The sequence below is a fragment of the Lepidothrix coronata genome, unplaced genomic scaffold, assembly GCF_001604755.1.
Source record: "Lepidothrix coronata isolate B3197 unplaced genomic scaffold, Lepidothrix_coronata-1.0 Scaffold57, whole genome shotgun sequence".
Lineage (NCBI taxonomy): Eukaryota > Metazoa > Chordata > Aves > Passeriformes > Pipridae > Lepidothrix > Lepidothrix coronata.
Window position 1 is genome coordinate 4932656 of NW_016690237.1, and position 15532 is coordinate 4948187.

Below are 15532 nucleotides of genomic sequence, written 5' to 3' on the forward strand. Positions count from 1 at the left end.
TTGCACCATCCTCCTGGCAACCCTGTAAAGAGAATCCCGGGGCTTCAAACAATCACTAAGGTACAAAATTATTTTTCATAAATGAAATCAAAATCTAGAGGAAATTGAAAATTAATATCATTATTTCATGCCAAACTCCTCAACACTTAGACAGGATTTCTCATAGGACTCTGTAAAGACTAACCACAAGAAGACATAAGTTGGTTTGGTTTTATTATCTAAATTCCCTAGGAATAAAAATTCAGGTAAGAGAGTTCTGTACAGGAATCAGTTTTATTTTGCAGGAATTCAAGTACAAATTCAGCTCTACTTTTGTCAGATACAGTGTTAAAATCAGAGAGAATGATAAAATCTGAAGCAGACACACTGCACATTTCTTTTGTGGGTTTTCTCTTGTGGAACAGATGTTGATTTCTTTCTCTCCCTTTCAGATCCAAAGGTAAGCCTGGTCAGGCTGCCAGACTTGCAGTACATGCGCATTCAAGTTTTGTCATTAGTGATTCTTCTGTCAATATATCAGCTTACAAAAAAGTTGGCTGCCTTAACTAAAAGCTGCGTTGATGATTCTCCTCTAAGAGAATAGCACATTTCCCTGCTTATTCTGTCTTGTTAAGTACATAAAAGGTGTACTATTATTTCCTTCCTAGAACAGCATCATAGAGTTTTCCAGTCCTCTTGACTTGGATCACTCCAAAGCCAGCTGCCTCAAGGAGCTTGCTGTACTCTGCTGCTGTTCTCTCTTTTCCTTCTGTCTGGACCAACATATTCATCGAATACAGTTGGGTTTCTAAAGGCCCACTTTTATCTTCATTCAGAAGCGATTCAACCAGCAGCACTCCACCACCTGATTGAATGAAGAGCAATGAAGAACATGCTGAGCTCTGAGAAGCTGAGCTATTTTTGAGCTGTTACTAGGACAGATCCTAACCTTTAGTTTCAGCAAGAAGCAACCTCTACATTGAGTCATATTTCAGCATCACAGAAGACAAGGAAAGAACAAAAGTATTGGACCATGTCTCTGCTTGGCTATGTAGGTACTGACATAACAAGACTGAAGGGGATGCTATGGCCGGGACAGAAGCTTCCTCCAGCCAAAATCCACAGGAGTTTACTGATTTTGCTGAGAACTTGGCTCTGTAGGCAGTGCTTTTGAAGCTCTGAGGGTTCGATGTAATGCTTAATGGGACTTTTACTAACTCTGCAGAAGTTAGCAGCTTCTTTTGTCTCCTTCCCAGACTGCCCAAGGTCTTTTAGTGGATTCCTGCGTTATCTCAGAGGCCTCTGGCTGAGCCGCTGTTTCAGGGCCTCTAACTGGAACACCTCTTTGGTTCCAGTCAATGCATACAGCTATCTAAACAATACCCAAAATCCTCAATTCTTACACCTAAATGCTTTGAAAGCAGAGTCCCTGTAGAGGAGACAAAAACTGGAAGCCAGACAAAGAGATCTTAGACCTGGCCCTATTTGGCTCAGTTTCACATGGATAGCTTAGGAAAGCAAAAGACCAAACCAAGAAGTCCCTGCACTGAAACTCTGCCACCCCAATTGAGAATTAAGACTGATGTGCTTTCCATTACTGATAGGCGAGAGTCTCTCTGCTCTTTACAAGCTCACACCTACCAGGTTTGCAAGCTTTGTAGACTTTTGCCAACAGTTGTTTGCATTTGTCATCATCCCAATCGTGCAGTATCTTGGATAAAATATACAGTTCAGCTTCAGGAATTGAATCATTAAAGAAGTCTCCTGTAAAGCAAGAACCCATAAGTAAATATTTTCAGTTCTGTCCAGTTCTGGGCTTGCCATGTCTATCACACATATCATACAACAATGGAATTACCAGTTGGAGTGCAATGTTGCACTGCATAGGGAATTTTACTCTTGTTCAGCCTCAAGATATTAAATATTTAAAAGCAGTAGCTCACCCTGAAACAGCCTTTGAGGCAAAGGAAAGCATTTGAGTTTAGTTTTTCTCCAGTGATATAAATTCAGATTCATAAAGCACTAAGGAACATGTTTTCAAGATTTCTGTCATGAAAAAAAGGAAAGAATATTCCCTTATCTAAGAAAATTTTCAAAGACTTTCAGTAATCAGAGAGTTATCTCATAAATACATAAGTAAGAATACACACCTCTCACCTCCTAGCACTAGCTTCATCATCATGCCTTTTATTTAGCACCTGGTGTACCGCATTCACATTTTTCTCTCAGCATTTTACTTCGTCATTTCTTCTTCCTTTTTGTTGCATCTTTGTTTTTATACACTCCTTTCTTTCCTCAAGGCTTCTTTTCTCTCTCTGAGCATCAAGCAACATTAAGCCATTCCAACACTTCGAAGGTTTTTGTAAACATTAAAAATATCTCCCTACACGCATTTTCATCATAGATGAGAATGAAAATGAGATGATGAAGGATCAATGGACTGGGCAAGAGGAATATGAGCTAGCTCATTCACTTTTATGGTCTGAAATGTCTTAGGACTTGAAAGTCAGTTATGATGAGACAAGGAAAACCCCTTGCTCAGAGCAGGCCTGGCATCCCTCACATCTGCCAAAAAGTTTTCACAGGAGGAAAGGGAAGTGTAAGGAAAACTTATAACAAGGCATGGCAGATTTCAAAACTGCAAGATGCTTTTGTTTGTTAATGTACCCTTGTACTGAAAAAAAAAAATCAAATAGTTATGTTCAGGAATAAAGAGCTTCTGTGTTGCTGAACAACTGAGTTGTGCCTCTGATAGCTACAGATGCTTATCTGGGACAGCTGCAGACCTGGGTTGGGGAGTCTGCAGCCTGGGACACTCAGCCCCCATAAGGGGCAGCTGGAGACATGAGCCTCCTGTGTGTTACCTCTGAGCAGAGTTGAGGGGCTTGAGAGCAACAGCTGTGGCAACACTACACCACTGTCCACACCCACCTTCATGGAATGCGATCCTACGCTCCTCAGGGAAAATAAATTGCTCTTTGACCACTTGCACAACTTTTGGTAGATCATAAATTGTGACTGTGGAATTGGGATACAAAGAAACACACTCCCGGGCCAAAGCTCCTCCACCTCCTTCGGGGAGAGCAAAAGAAAGTTAGCACTGACACAAAACCAACCTGTTCAGCAACACCCCCATGAAACCATGCAGGCAATGGTGGATTCAGCCTCATGGAATCTGACAATGTACATTGCTCCCCATGTGTTGCTGAAAGGGAAGATGGAGGGATGGTAGAGGCCACTGGTGCCTTTTGTTCTGGGTCAGCCCCACCCCTTACAGCTCTCACACACCCTCCCCGCCAGACCCAGCTCCGGGTGCTGGAAAGTGAAAAATGACAAACAGCCACTAAACCGGGTGCTGGGGAAGTGATGGAGGTGGATCCTGACCCATCCCATGAATCCTGGCAGCACTGAGCAGTGCTTGGACAGTAGGGTGCTGCAGGATAACAGGCTGTAGGCAGTATATCAATGACAGTGACTGAAGAGGAGGAGGGAAAGAGCCTGGCACTGGAAGAATGTATCAAGCAAGGCATGAAAAATTGTCAAAGCTACCACATGCACAAGGGAATGGCTGACTGCTCACATAACTGAGACTCTGTAGAGAAAAGCATTCGGCTTCCTTGCTCTCATCACTCTCACATTTCTGTCTTTAACCCAACCAAATCAGTAAAATGTTCCTTTTATTGCTGAAATACATCCTGCTTTCCATTGTTTTGCCCATCATATAACATAGAAGCTGTCTTTCTTTTCAAAGCTTGTAAAAGACAGTTTAGAGGCTAGTTAAAGAAGATCTACTGACACTAACCTCCCAGGTCATAGATCTGTGTGAAAGAAGAAAGGTCAAATGCAGCAAGAACATCTCTGCCACATATACTCCATACTGAGTTCTGGCCAGCCATGAATTTTAACATTTCTTCTTCTGATCTAGTAATACAAAAAGACATAGCACATAGAGAAGGTTACTTACTACATTCTTGATGATTCTTATCATATAACTTATTAAGAGTTTTAACATAAATACTAATCTCTGCTTTTATTGACATGAAATATGTTCTCTTTGCACATAAACCTTCATTGAATTGTACTGTATCAGGAGTGTACAGCTATGAATTCATGCATTTAAATAGGGAATCAAGACTAGTGAAATCTACCATTTAACATGTATTTTGCTTCTAATTCTCAGGTTTCCAAGGGATTTTCTTTTCCTTCAACTACCATTGCCTCTGTCAGAGATTTGGGATATGTTTTTCAGATTAGGAAATTATATACTTTTATTCGAAATATCGGACAGTATCTTGGTAATTGATACTGTTGAGAAAGGAAAACATTGCATGACAGTTCTGATGAGAGGGATTCTCCTGTCAATATATTTAATTATCCTGAGCCATAATTAAAAACATTATTTTTATCTACAATAAGAAAAATAAAATTTCTATAAATATACTAATAGTTACCTGTACATTGCTCCAAAAGGATCTTGAGATGAAATGCCAAAAGTTCTTTCATATTGGTTTCTTCCTTCTCTAAAATAGCAGTCAAAAATGCATATGAGTGTGGATGTCTTTTCTTTTACCCCAAATACACCTCAGGGCTGTAGTTTCAGCTAGAGCATCACTGTGGAAGGTGCTCAGCTTTGTACAGAATATATGTCAGTCTGTTTGCACTGACTCTAGAGGCACCCTCACTTACCGTCCCAAAACATATATTTCTCAACCTTTCACAAGAATGATTGGTTCTTTTTGAGGTCACATTGGTGTGACACTTTGAACAACCTGATCTAGTGAGTGGTATCCCTGTCCATGGTAGGAAGTTGGAAGGAGATGTTCTTTAGAGTCCTTTCCATCATAAAACATGCTAGGAATCTGTAATTTATAGGAACACAGCTCAGGTAAAGGTACAAGACTGGTGCAATCATCACCATCATACACACCATTTTCGGTCATCAGTTGCATGGACTGGAACAAGTAAAACTTCAGACACATATTAAACCACTCCTATAAAGCTTTGCAACAGAAGCATCGTTAGCCATCATTACTCATCATTTACTTTGGTGATACATCCTCGGGTAAGAACCACTGTAATGGTAAAGTGTTTTCCTGAAGGTGAAATAGACAGAAACCTGATTTCTAGATCATCTCTATAATCAGAGGGAAAAGGAAAACAAGAACACACACAAACGGAAAACAAGTGTGTGGGGGGGAGAAGAACACATGTCAGCCATGTTAACAGCTGAAATTACCTGCTGGTTTTAACTTCTGAGAACAAGCCAGCATCTTCATTGAGCCCTTTCCCAGAAACACATCACTCAGAGCAGCCACGCAGATGCTGCAAGGCAGGCTGCAACATACAGCGCACAACACTCCTCCTTACCTCACAGCTTCAGTCAGGTGCTGCCAGCACAAGTAGACTGTATTGGAATAATACATCATCATATGATACTGAGACTTTGGGCTTGATTTTGTAAGGTAGATGTTGGAAATTTCTGTGTTTCTGTAGAGGGCTAAAGGGTGAAATGAATATATTTACTAACATGTGTGATATATCACCTTGCCAAGTCTATTGTACAGCATGGTATTTATTGCCAGAAGACACAACCACATTACTTCTACAGTCAGATCCTTCAACTGCAATGAGCAGTGGGTGAGGTCTGCTGAAATTTGTGTTGCCCCATTTAGCCTGAGTAAACAGTATCTCCCTATACTCAACTGCAGAACCAAACATTTCTTTCCAGAAGTGCAAAAAGAATGCCTTACAAGTGCCGTTATCTACCTACAGGCTTCTGTGCTCAGAGGAAGATTTCAGTGTGCTCTGTCTAAATAAGAACTCTTTGCATAGAAGTCTTTTTCTGATCATCAAGGTCAGCAATTGGGAGACAAGTCCCCAAAACAGCATGCCAGCTACACCTACCTTCTCTCAGTTCACTAGGGCAGGACCTTCTGCAGACAGAAGAATACCTAAAGGACTCACAGAAATCTCCCATTTTCTCTAATGCATCTGTGATGGCATCACTCACCCAGAGGACTGGGATACCAAAGGAATATAAAAGACAGATCCTGCTTTCCCTAAACTCACTGGGCAACAGCTATAAGCCCTAACCAAGAGCATGGCAACACAAGGTAGAGCAGGGGACACAATTTTTAAGACTTTGGATAGCCCTGACCAGCAGGCTGGTGGCCAGACATCCCTTCTGTTCAAGCGGAATCAGTGATTCTCATGCAAGCACAAACTTATGTTACCTCTCAGTTTTGATCAAAATAGTTCATACAGTGGTAAAAACTCAAAGAAACCCAAAACCTGTTTTTAAATCATGCTGTTGCCCATCCACCCTGGGATTTTGTTTTAAAGTTTAAAATCGCACCCATACCTCAGAGATTTCTTGAGACCAGCCCTGTACAGATCCTGAATATTGCCTCCAAGGCCACATGAGGCTCTTGCACAAACAAGCTTAGGGATATAGAGCCCTTCACCTGGATTTTACCTTACACTTGTGATTATGCTGACATTTGTCACTTCTCTTCCAGCTGAAGTGTGAATCCCAAGTGATTTCCTCCTTCTTCCAGCTACATTAACTTACCTAATATTAGGTATCATCTTTGCCTACACATCTTACCTCATTTAAAAACCATCGGAGGTTTAAGTCTTTTAGTTTATTCCCCTTCCTCTGCCTTTATTACCTCCTTCTTGTGTCACCTCTACTGCCAAGAGCTTCAGTCCCACACAGGCCTCCAGCAGTCTTTCCATCCCAGTGGTGCTGGTACCCAAGCATGAAGCAATGGAATCAGAAGACAGAGGTTCTCCTGACTCCAGCAGAAGATCAAACACTCCCAACTCACAGGCAGTGAACATAACCTGGGGGTAAGGAAAGGTGGGACTGAGGGATCAGGTGAAATCAGTAAAGCCTACTGAATTTCTTAAACTGCATTATTGGAGAAAATATACACAAAATAATATTTTTTCCATGTAAAACTTTATTTCATACAAACAAGTCCAGTTATTAAAATGTAGTTGATCTGAGCACCGATATAACATACAGGGCATGCAATGCACTTTTTGTTCATTTTTTTTTTTTCTTTTTGGGTGAAGCCAGTCAATGCTTTTGGCTCACAAAAGTCCACATTTAGAGAGGAGGTTTTGGGTGTAAATATTCCTTCCTCTTCCCTAGTTTTGGAGCACATTTTCACAGTATCTCTTGCTTTTTGCCTGGAAAGAACAAGGGTAAGACTGGATGGTGGTGGTTGTTCTCTGTTTATGTTTTTGTTCTTTAACTAAGGATCTAATGCATGCTCCACTGAACCGTGGAGTGGGGAATATCCCACTCTACGGACCCTGTTTTCAGGGACTGACGTGAAGGTGGTCTCCCAGAAGTAGGGATTCTCCTCTCAGCCAGAAGAACTGCTTCATTTAGGCCAGGAAAATCACCCTGTCTTTCCATAGAGAAAGTGTGAAACTTCTCCAGCAACAACCTGCAACTTTCAGACAGACATAGCTACTATACATAAGAAAAGCACCCTTCTTTAGCTGTACACAGTCAACTTTACAAGTATTACTCTGGTCACACAAACACTCCTGAGACAGCAACAAAGGCATTAACTCAGTTGACTGCCTGAATATACTATTTGATCTACAATGATACCTATGCAAAGAAGCTCATTTTACTCTGAGTAAAGCGTGGCTTAATCAAAGATGAGATCGTTTCTCAAAAACATAGTACCATGTTAATTTGGAAAGCACTGGGTGCTCCTCTTTCTCAGAAAGTAAAGTAATTTTTCATTATCTGTTTTTCCTCTCTTCACTGTCAGCTCCATCTTTTAGGAGCATTAAGATGCAATGGTATTTGCACAACCCAAGGAGCATTCCTTCTCTTGCCATGTTGGCCATAGGTGCAGAAAGGAACAATAAGAAAAGTAACTAAATAGTACATTAAGGAAAAAAATTGTCCATTTCACTATATATTATAATTTTATGCCCACGTGCTTACACACAGAGAAAGGCAAATAATGTAAACAATATGGAGAATGGAATTACTAGTTCTACCTTTGTTCTGTAATAAAATGCTGGTTGGAAAAACAGTCATTATACCAGACACTTTCTTTCACTTTTTCCAAAGATTTACATTCAGGACCTAAAGTAAAATCCTTGAATATATCTGTCAGCATTCTCTTTCTAAGACTGAGTTATATGTCTTACCTTTGAGACTAAAAATCCACTGCTGTATTGCACAATGATTTGAGGATAGTCAAGGTCTTCTGTGGAACCCATCTTCTTTCTGGACTCAGACACAGATTCCCTGGCCCTCTTAATTTAAATAAGCTTCTTTCCACAAAGCACAAAGCATGCCAGCTGATCCACTTAATCTTATTGCTTGTGAAAAACACACTGGTTACAAAACACGTTAGCTGAGTTATGTGGCTTTGATGAGTCTTTCTACCCAGTTCAGCTGTTTCTTTGGATCTTCCATCATCAAGTATAAGTCTAAAGAAGCCGTGTGGATTAAAGCTTGTATCATCAGTTCATCAGTGAGTTAAGATGCTGGTACTTCAGAAGCACTCGAAAACTTGTAACAAGCAAAACAGGAATCAGCACAGAAGAGCATCAAGAACCGGAACTCAGCACGATGCACCAGAGTCCATAAACGAAAGCAGAGTCTTACTCATGACTTGAAACTTGCTGTGAAAGGCACAGGTGCAGGGGACCCTGGGGCTGGCAGTAGGGTAGACCCCACCCCTAAGTGCAAAAGCAGCCAGTCCAAAGAGAAGCTGGAAGAATCTGTTAGCTGCTTTGTTGCTGTGACTAGTTTGCTCTGACAGTGACCACTCAGGTGAGGCCTATGAGGAATTAAGTCCACTCTTGTTACTTTTCTGTATTTTCCAGGTCCCTCCCCCCATAACAGCTTAGAAATCAATACCTTAGACAGCAACACCACAGCAGGGGTGACCTACTTGTGCTTTGCTGTGTTTTGGCAAAGCAGGGTGCTGAGGGATGACAAAATGTTCTACATTTTCCAGCTGGCTCCTGCAGTCTTCCTCATCTTCTCTGCAAAACTAACCATGGGCATGCAGAAGGCCCTTGGGAAGAAACAATGAAATGACTGCCAAGTGCAAGATGTAGTGTAGACTTCAACTTCATGCAGGACATACCTCATAGGTATTTCATCAGAAAATTAAACCCCTGGATTATTTTTCTGAGATCTTTCTGCCCTGCTGTCCATCTCTCCATCTTGTAAATGCCTGAAGTCTTGCCCATCTTGACTTTTTGGGCAGATGTTGCAACTCTCAGGTGAGAAAGGAGCCATTCCATCAAGGAAAAGACTTACAGTTTTTACATCATATATTTAGAGATCCTTCAGGCAACAAAGCTAAATGACACTTGACTTAGCTAATACAGTGATGGCAAAATGTTACAAACCAGCATTTTTTCAGTGCTAGCTTTCTCCATGCTTCAGTGATTAACAGGCTAAACTTCAGCAATACAGAGATCAAGATGTAGCTCATCATTTTTTGTGCATCAGCTTAGTGTACAGTTAAAGAGTGCACTTCATGACTTTATCCCAACACAACTTTTTCATATTATCTTCCTTTCCTAGGAAATAGGCTTGTGTTTTTATAATGAAGCTGAAGGTTAGTCCTGAGCTTCTCTTTTGAACCTGCCTCATTCTAGAAGAAACAGGCCAGTATAAAGTTGTCACACATTCTTTCTGACCATTTTGTGAATGCAGTGAAATGTTTTCAACTGAAAGATTCCACCGTATATTCCTTCTGTGAATCTGAATTTTCCATTCAGATCCTTGCATTTCAGCCAAAAGAGGTTCTATTTCTTTTAGCCACTGGTGAAGTAGCAACTTACTTGAAGAGTTAGTTGTTAAAGTTAGCCAAGAAGATGTCAGCCTTTTTCCCCTCTGTACACAGAAACAGTACCTGTTCCTCCAGCTTTAACATCTCAGGGTCTCCTGTGTTACCAGAGTAGTAGGTCCAAACATACAAGAGTTACAGCAAACACCAATCTGTAGAAACATGTAGAGCTCCTCATCCTGGCCAACACAGCCTATAAATATAGGGCTATTTTCTTGCTAGTGCACCAGACTTCACTGTTCAGTACAGCTTAGACACTAATATTCTGTGTATTTTGTACTGCGGAGATCACAACACACCTCTCTGCCAGAGTGACTGTGAATCTGTGCAGCTTGCATTTAACAAGACACCAAAGGTTTCAAGAACACAGGTACATTCATAATGAACACTTTCCCCTGCTATCCCTACCTCAAGGAGAGCACATGAGCTCAGTTATTATTTAGGAACTGCCATCTGCATATGCAAAAAAGCTAATCTGAAGAGTTCATTCACTTGGACAAATCTAGACCCTCTCTTGGTGAACACGCCACAGATTTTTTAGTGTCTCAGATTCATTCCAAAGACAGTTCTGCAGGAAAAGAAACTTTAAAAATTTCTCATTAAGTCTCCACCTGTATGAGTAACCAAGTCAACTTATTTCCCTCAACAGCTTTCCCTCTCCTCCAATGAAAATAGAGAAATAAATAGTGTGATTATTCACACATCACTAGCCAAAGATAAACATTGTTAGCCAAAAAAATTAGAAAGTTGTAGGAAAATAAAAAAAAAAAATTCTCTGCTAAAGTCATATTCTGCCTGATACTGAGAAACAAAATGCAATGCTTGCAATTCCATGCAAGCTGAGAAATTTCCCACTTCTGCGATCATAACAACTATTCAACCCCAGACTATCAACCATACTGGAAGCAAAACTTCCCCACACATTTCTCTTCTGCTGAGCTAAACAAAACAAGTCTAAGAAGAGCTAGTTGCCTTTCACCAGCTTACAGATCACTTTCCTCAAATGGCTCAGCCACAGAGGGTAATCACATATTTCAGTGACATTTAGTACAGTTGCATTACAGATTCATAAGTACAAAAGTGCTCAACCCTCGATTCTTGTAGTTTTGACTAAATAACAGACCATTATGTGCACTGTTGCAGACTAGCACACCTTAACTGGCCATAAACACGTTCACTTAAAGCAAAGTTATGGGGTACAAGGGTCTCCAGTAAAAAAATGACCACCCAATTAACTAAACTCGAAGTTCTTTCTCAGTTATGGCTAAGTCTGTCTGTTGAGAACACCAGTCATAATCATCTAATGGGATTACTACTGGTAGTGAGATGTAGGGGTGGAGGGTTGCAAATAACCCACACCAGACTGATGCAAAGCCACATGCAGTGTGTTCTGTTTCCAAGTAAATTATCAGCGAGGCTTAGATTTTAAGCTCCTTTTAAGCTACAAATGCATTCATGAAGATGGAATTGTAATGGCTTTCTTTCTCTGAAAACTCCATGCGCAGGTTAAAGCCGTTACTTTACCTCTACAGTTCCATTTTGGTGACACATTTTCCTTTGCCTAACTAACTCACTACAGACAAATGCTACACCAAAAAAAAAAAAAATCATGTCATTTTGGCATAACATTTGAAAGTAAGAAATTATCTATGAAAAAAGGACAACTGTGCCTCACTATCATTATTAAGCTTCTAAGTATGCCCAGATTATAAGAGATGGCTTGGAAATACATTAAGATGATACAGTTTGTGGCCTTTTTTGAAACAATTCTAAAAAGCCAAGATGCTTAGTATCATACTTTTTATTTGAAATGCAAAGTCTAGTTTTAACAAAATGCTCATTTTCTTCTTTGCAACTTCTAATTCTTCTCACATTTTACAATAGATGTATTTTCCTAGTAATATAACTCTCTTCTATCATTTTTTGACACCAACTAATTTCATTCTTTTCCTGTTTACATCACATATCCTACTTGCAAATACTTGGAGTGGGCAGGAAATCCTCTGTTTTAGCTCATTTTTTAAGCAAACACTCTCTTCTATTCAGTTTCACTTTCAGTAAAAACTCTGGCTGAGAATGTCTTTTAAAGTCCATCTTAAGCAATCCAGAGTTTAACTTGTGGCCTGCAAATAATCTCTCAACAAATAATTCAACCAAATAGTCATTGAGATCTCTGTCAGAGGAAGGTGGCAGTATAGAAGAGGCATAGACTCCCTGGGGATAACCAAGTTCACTAGCAAAAAATGGTAGATGCTTTAAAGAGAGAGAGAGATGCAAAAAGAAAACTAAGATGGATAGCAGCTAAGGTAGGTTCTGATTTCAGAAATTACTTGTGCTCTGTCAAGCATCACAAAGGAAAACTCTGGACAAGTGATTGCCTTGCACAGGCCATTTTAGAGGCTCAGCTTTCTTCGAGATGAGCCAAACACCTGCATGCTCATGGGAAATGGTGAATGAATTCCTTATTTTGCCTTGTTTGTGTGCGTAGCTTTTGCTTTACTTTAAACTGTTTTTATCTCAACCCATGAGTTTTCTCACTTTTACCCTCCCAATTCTCTCCCCCACCCCACCAGGGGGGAATGAGTGAGCAGCTGTGTGGAGCTGAGTTGCCGGCTGAGGTTAAACCATGGCAGCAAGCCATGTGCAATTGCAGGGAAAATCTAGTCTGAAGGTGATTAATTCTTTTTCAGACACTTTGTTGGCAATGTTTGGGAGTGACATATTACTTCATATTTCCTACAAATAGTCCAATTTCATGGACAGCACCCCTGTATGTCCCATTCAGAGCAGGAAGAGCTCACTTTACAGGTGCCATAGTGCACATGCAGCCAGATTAGGTATCAATTAGAGAGCAATTCCAATCAGCCTTAGCCCTTCAAAAGTTTTATAACATGTTACTATGGCAAAGCATTAGCTTGAGCTAATCTGTGATAATTTTTTTTTTTTTTTTTTTTGTGGGGCAGCAGATGTACTCAGGGGTGCAGAGGGAATCAGATCAAATTAATTTTCTGTGCCATCTAATGGTATTAAAGAAGAAAGGACGGTGGTGCGTACCACTTCTAACAAGCCTCAAGAACGCCATATTAGATTAAGTAAAAAAAAAAATAAAATAAAATGGAGGCACACTTCTTTTTAACAACAATAATTGTACATGTAGGAACATAGGTTACTCCATGGATCTCTTCTGTGCACCCAGTTCTGAAGAATCAACTGCAACTAAACTGCTGCTTTATAGAAACACTAGAGACAACTCTTCAAATTTATTGTGAAGCAGAAAAAACACATTCTGCAAATAACATGTTCATGAGGCTCGGGAAGGGCCAGATCAACAGAATGCAACGTAAGCTTAATGAAATAGGTATTGCATCCAGAATAACCAAACCTCAAAGGCAGGATACCAGTTCAAAACACTGATATATATTTCATCTTTAGTATAATAAAGACAAATTTGCTTTGTATAGTAATACAAGACATGAGTGGTCAATTTTTCCCACCCATTTACAAATTAAGGAATTTGCCAAACTACTAGGCTGAATTACTGTCTTATATAAAATCTAACATCTCTACCTCTGCTGTCAAATATGAGCAGCCACAATAGTCTGTTACGTGATACCACACATGCTCAAGAACTGCTCTAAAGCTGACACTAGTGTGATGACCAGGTGTTACAATCTGCTTAAATGTTGCAGAAAGAACTTCAGATTCGAATATTCCCTTTGAGCAAAATTAAAACTTACACAAGATATCTGCTGATGTCGAAACTGATTTTACTGATTGCTAAGAGATGCAAAGAGAAAGAGTTAAAAATAAGAAAAGTTGGAAAATGCTAAGATTACTTCTAGAAGCAGAGAAAAGATACCGCCCAAACTACCTTTCCGCTGAGCTGGCCTGTGGGGGGCGGGGGGTAGAAGCTGTTTTGCCTTTTTTTTTTCTCTGTCTCTGCCGCTTTTCGATGTTATCTCTTTACTGCGGGGGGTGAGGGGTGGGGGGTGTCTCAACAGCTTTAGTTCTCTGGAATGCAGCCAGGATGAGTTGTTTCGCCACTCAAAGCCGAGAGCTGTGTCCCAGGCCGGCCGCGCAAGGGTCCCGGTTCAGCCGCACCTTTCAGCTCTCAGAAATACGGTCAGGGTGGAGGGATAAGATATAACTCACGTATGTCGCACGGTGATTCTCAATCCTCTCCAGGCCGGCAGGGTTCCAGTCTCCAGTGACAGGTGGGCAGTATGCAGTGGCAGAAGAAAGGTGAAGGGAGAGGTGGGGATAGATTCTCGGCCGCAGTAGCCAATTCTCTCTCCCACGCCTCTATCCCCTAGTTTTCCCAAATTTTTCCTCTACTTTTATAGTGTTCAAAGGAGGTTGTATGTGATTTCTTGGCACATAGCCCTATTCAGATGTTTGAAGAGATATGATAACCATAAACAATAGCAGGATCTTTTGGCAGGAAAACTCCAGCAGGAAGCTCTGGTGAGAACTTCTGGCAGAAAGCTGACAGAATTTTTGGTAGGAAGTTTTGACAGGCAGAAACAATGGCAAAACATTATTTTTGCCATTTCTATGTTATCTGTCTGTTACACTAGGTAGTCCTGATCAATAATCAATTCTCATTAGTTTGTGTTTATAGCCTCGTGGCACTGAATCCTGCTCTCACAATTTTGGAAGCAACTGCAAAAATTCGCATTTTATCTGTCAGTTTTAAGGATGACGCTTCCAGATAACTTATCAAATGTTTTTTATACGCATAGCTAACTATGCCTATGTCCTTATTCTAGGTCACTGAATAGATTACAAAGGTAGAGCCAATTAGAAAAAGATTATGGATATGGTCACAGCTTTGGTAATCATTTGTTACTAATATCAATTACTTCCAGCAATTTGACTCAAACGTTATGAAAATTACTTTCCCAGAGCAGACAGTAAGCAGATGGAAAGCATCACAATAATCATACTAAAGGGCTTTGCCTTGCTCTTGTGGAGAAGCTCTAGCTTGAATAAGCTGCTTCCTGAGTCACCTAGTGCAGGCTGAGGCCAGGAGACAAAAAGAAAATTGCAGGCCAAAAGGCTGTTAAATACAGAGGCTCACTGGCCCTCACACAGATACAGGAGGAGACATTTTTCTTTAAGGACAAGAATAGGAATATGTGGTAACACTGTCTATAGCAGGAACTTAGATGTCTTATCCTTTTGAGACTCATTCTTCTTTGCTTCACAAGGGCTGGAGGAAAACCACTCCTGGTTGCCACTGCCAACAGCCACAGTGAGACAACCATGTGAAAAAGTGCATGCACCAGCTCCTGCACAGCACAGGGAGGCTCAGGAGCTTTGGCACACAAACCTCTTACCCTCCAGCTCAGACCTTGCTCAAAGCAGTCTGTGATAAGCAGACTCCTCCTCAAACAAGAAGAGGTCACATGCTCCCTTGTATCGTTAAGATGATTAATACACTCCAGAACCCTACACTACCTCAAAAGCAAGGGGGTTTTCCACTTGATCCTATTCTCCTGGAACCTCTGCAAAGACAAAAGGGATACATGGTGACAGATGTGAAATCTCTCCTGGCGCTGAGTGCAACAGGAGAGGTGCATCCTCACAACTTAGAAAACTCTCCTCCTGTCTCCTCATGTGATTTAAGGCTCAAGAAAGGAGGCAGAACACTGGAAGAAACCCTGGGAACTTCTTGAGACTCAGTATGTGGAATAGGGCTCAGGTCT

General features: G+C 40.7%; 1 protein-coding gene across 1 annotated transcript; it reads right to left on the reverse strand.

Moving 5' to 3' along the window:
* Positions 1-267: 267 nt before the first annotated feature.
* ASMT (acetylserotonin O-methyltransferase) lies at positions 268-8523 on the reverse strand. Its single transcript, XM_017816602.1, has 8 exons — positions 8164-8523; positions 6651-6825; positions 5347-5476; positions 4431-4499; positions 3782-3900; positions 2911-3051; positions 1621-1743; positions 268-844 (listed from the first exon to the last, which is right to left on the reverse strand). The coding sequence occupies exons 1-8, from the start codon at positions 8233-8235 to the stop codon at positions 633-635; spliced, it is 1041 nt and encodes a 346-aa protein (XP_017672091.1). The 5' UTR covers positions 8236-8523; the 3' UTR covers positions 268-632.
* Positions 8524-15532: the final 7009 nt, after the last annotated feature.

What these genes read in the sequence shown, in the direction of transcription:
- ASMT (XM_017816602.1), bottom strand. Translation starts at nt 8,235, where the DNA reads ATGGGTTCCACAGAAGACCTTGACTATCCTCAAATCATTGTGCAATAC. An exon ending in ACAGATCTATGACCTGGGAG is followed by an intron (nt 3,052 to 3,781) that starts GTTAGTGTCAGT and finishes CTCTCCCCGAAG; the next exon opens with GAGGTGGAGGAGCTTTGGCC. An exon ending in CTACAAAGCTTGCAAACCTG is followed by an intron (nt 845 to 1,620) that starts GTAGGTGTGAGC and finishes TCATTCAATCAG; the next exon opens with GTGGTGGAGTGCTGCTGGTT.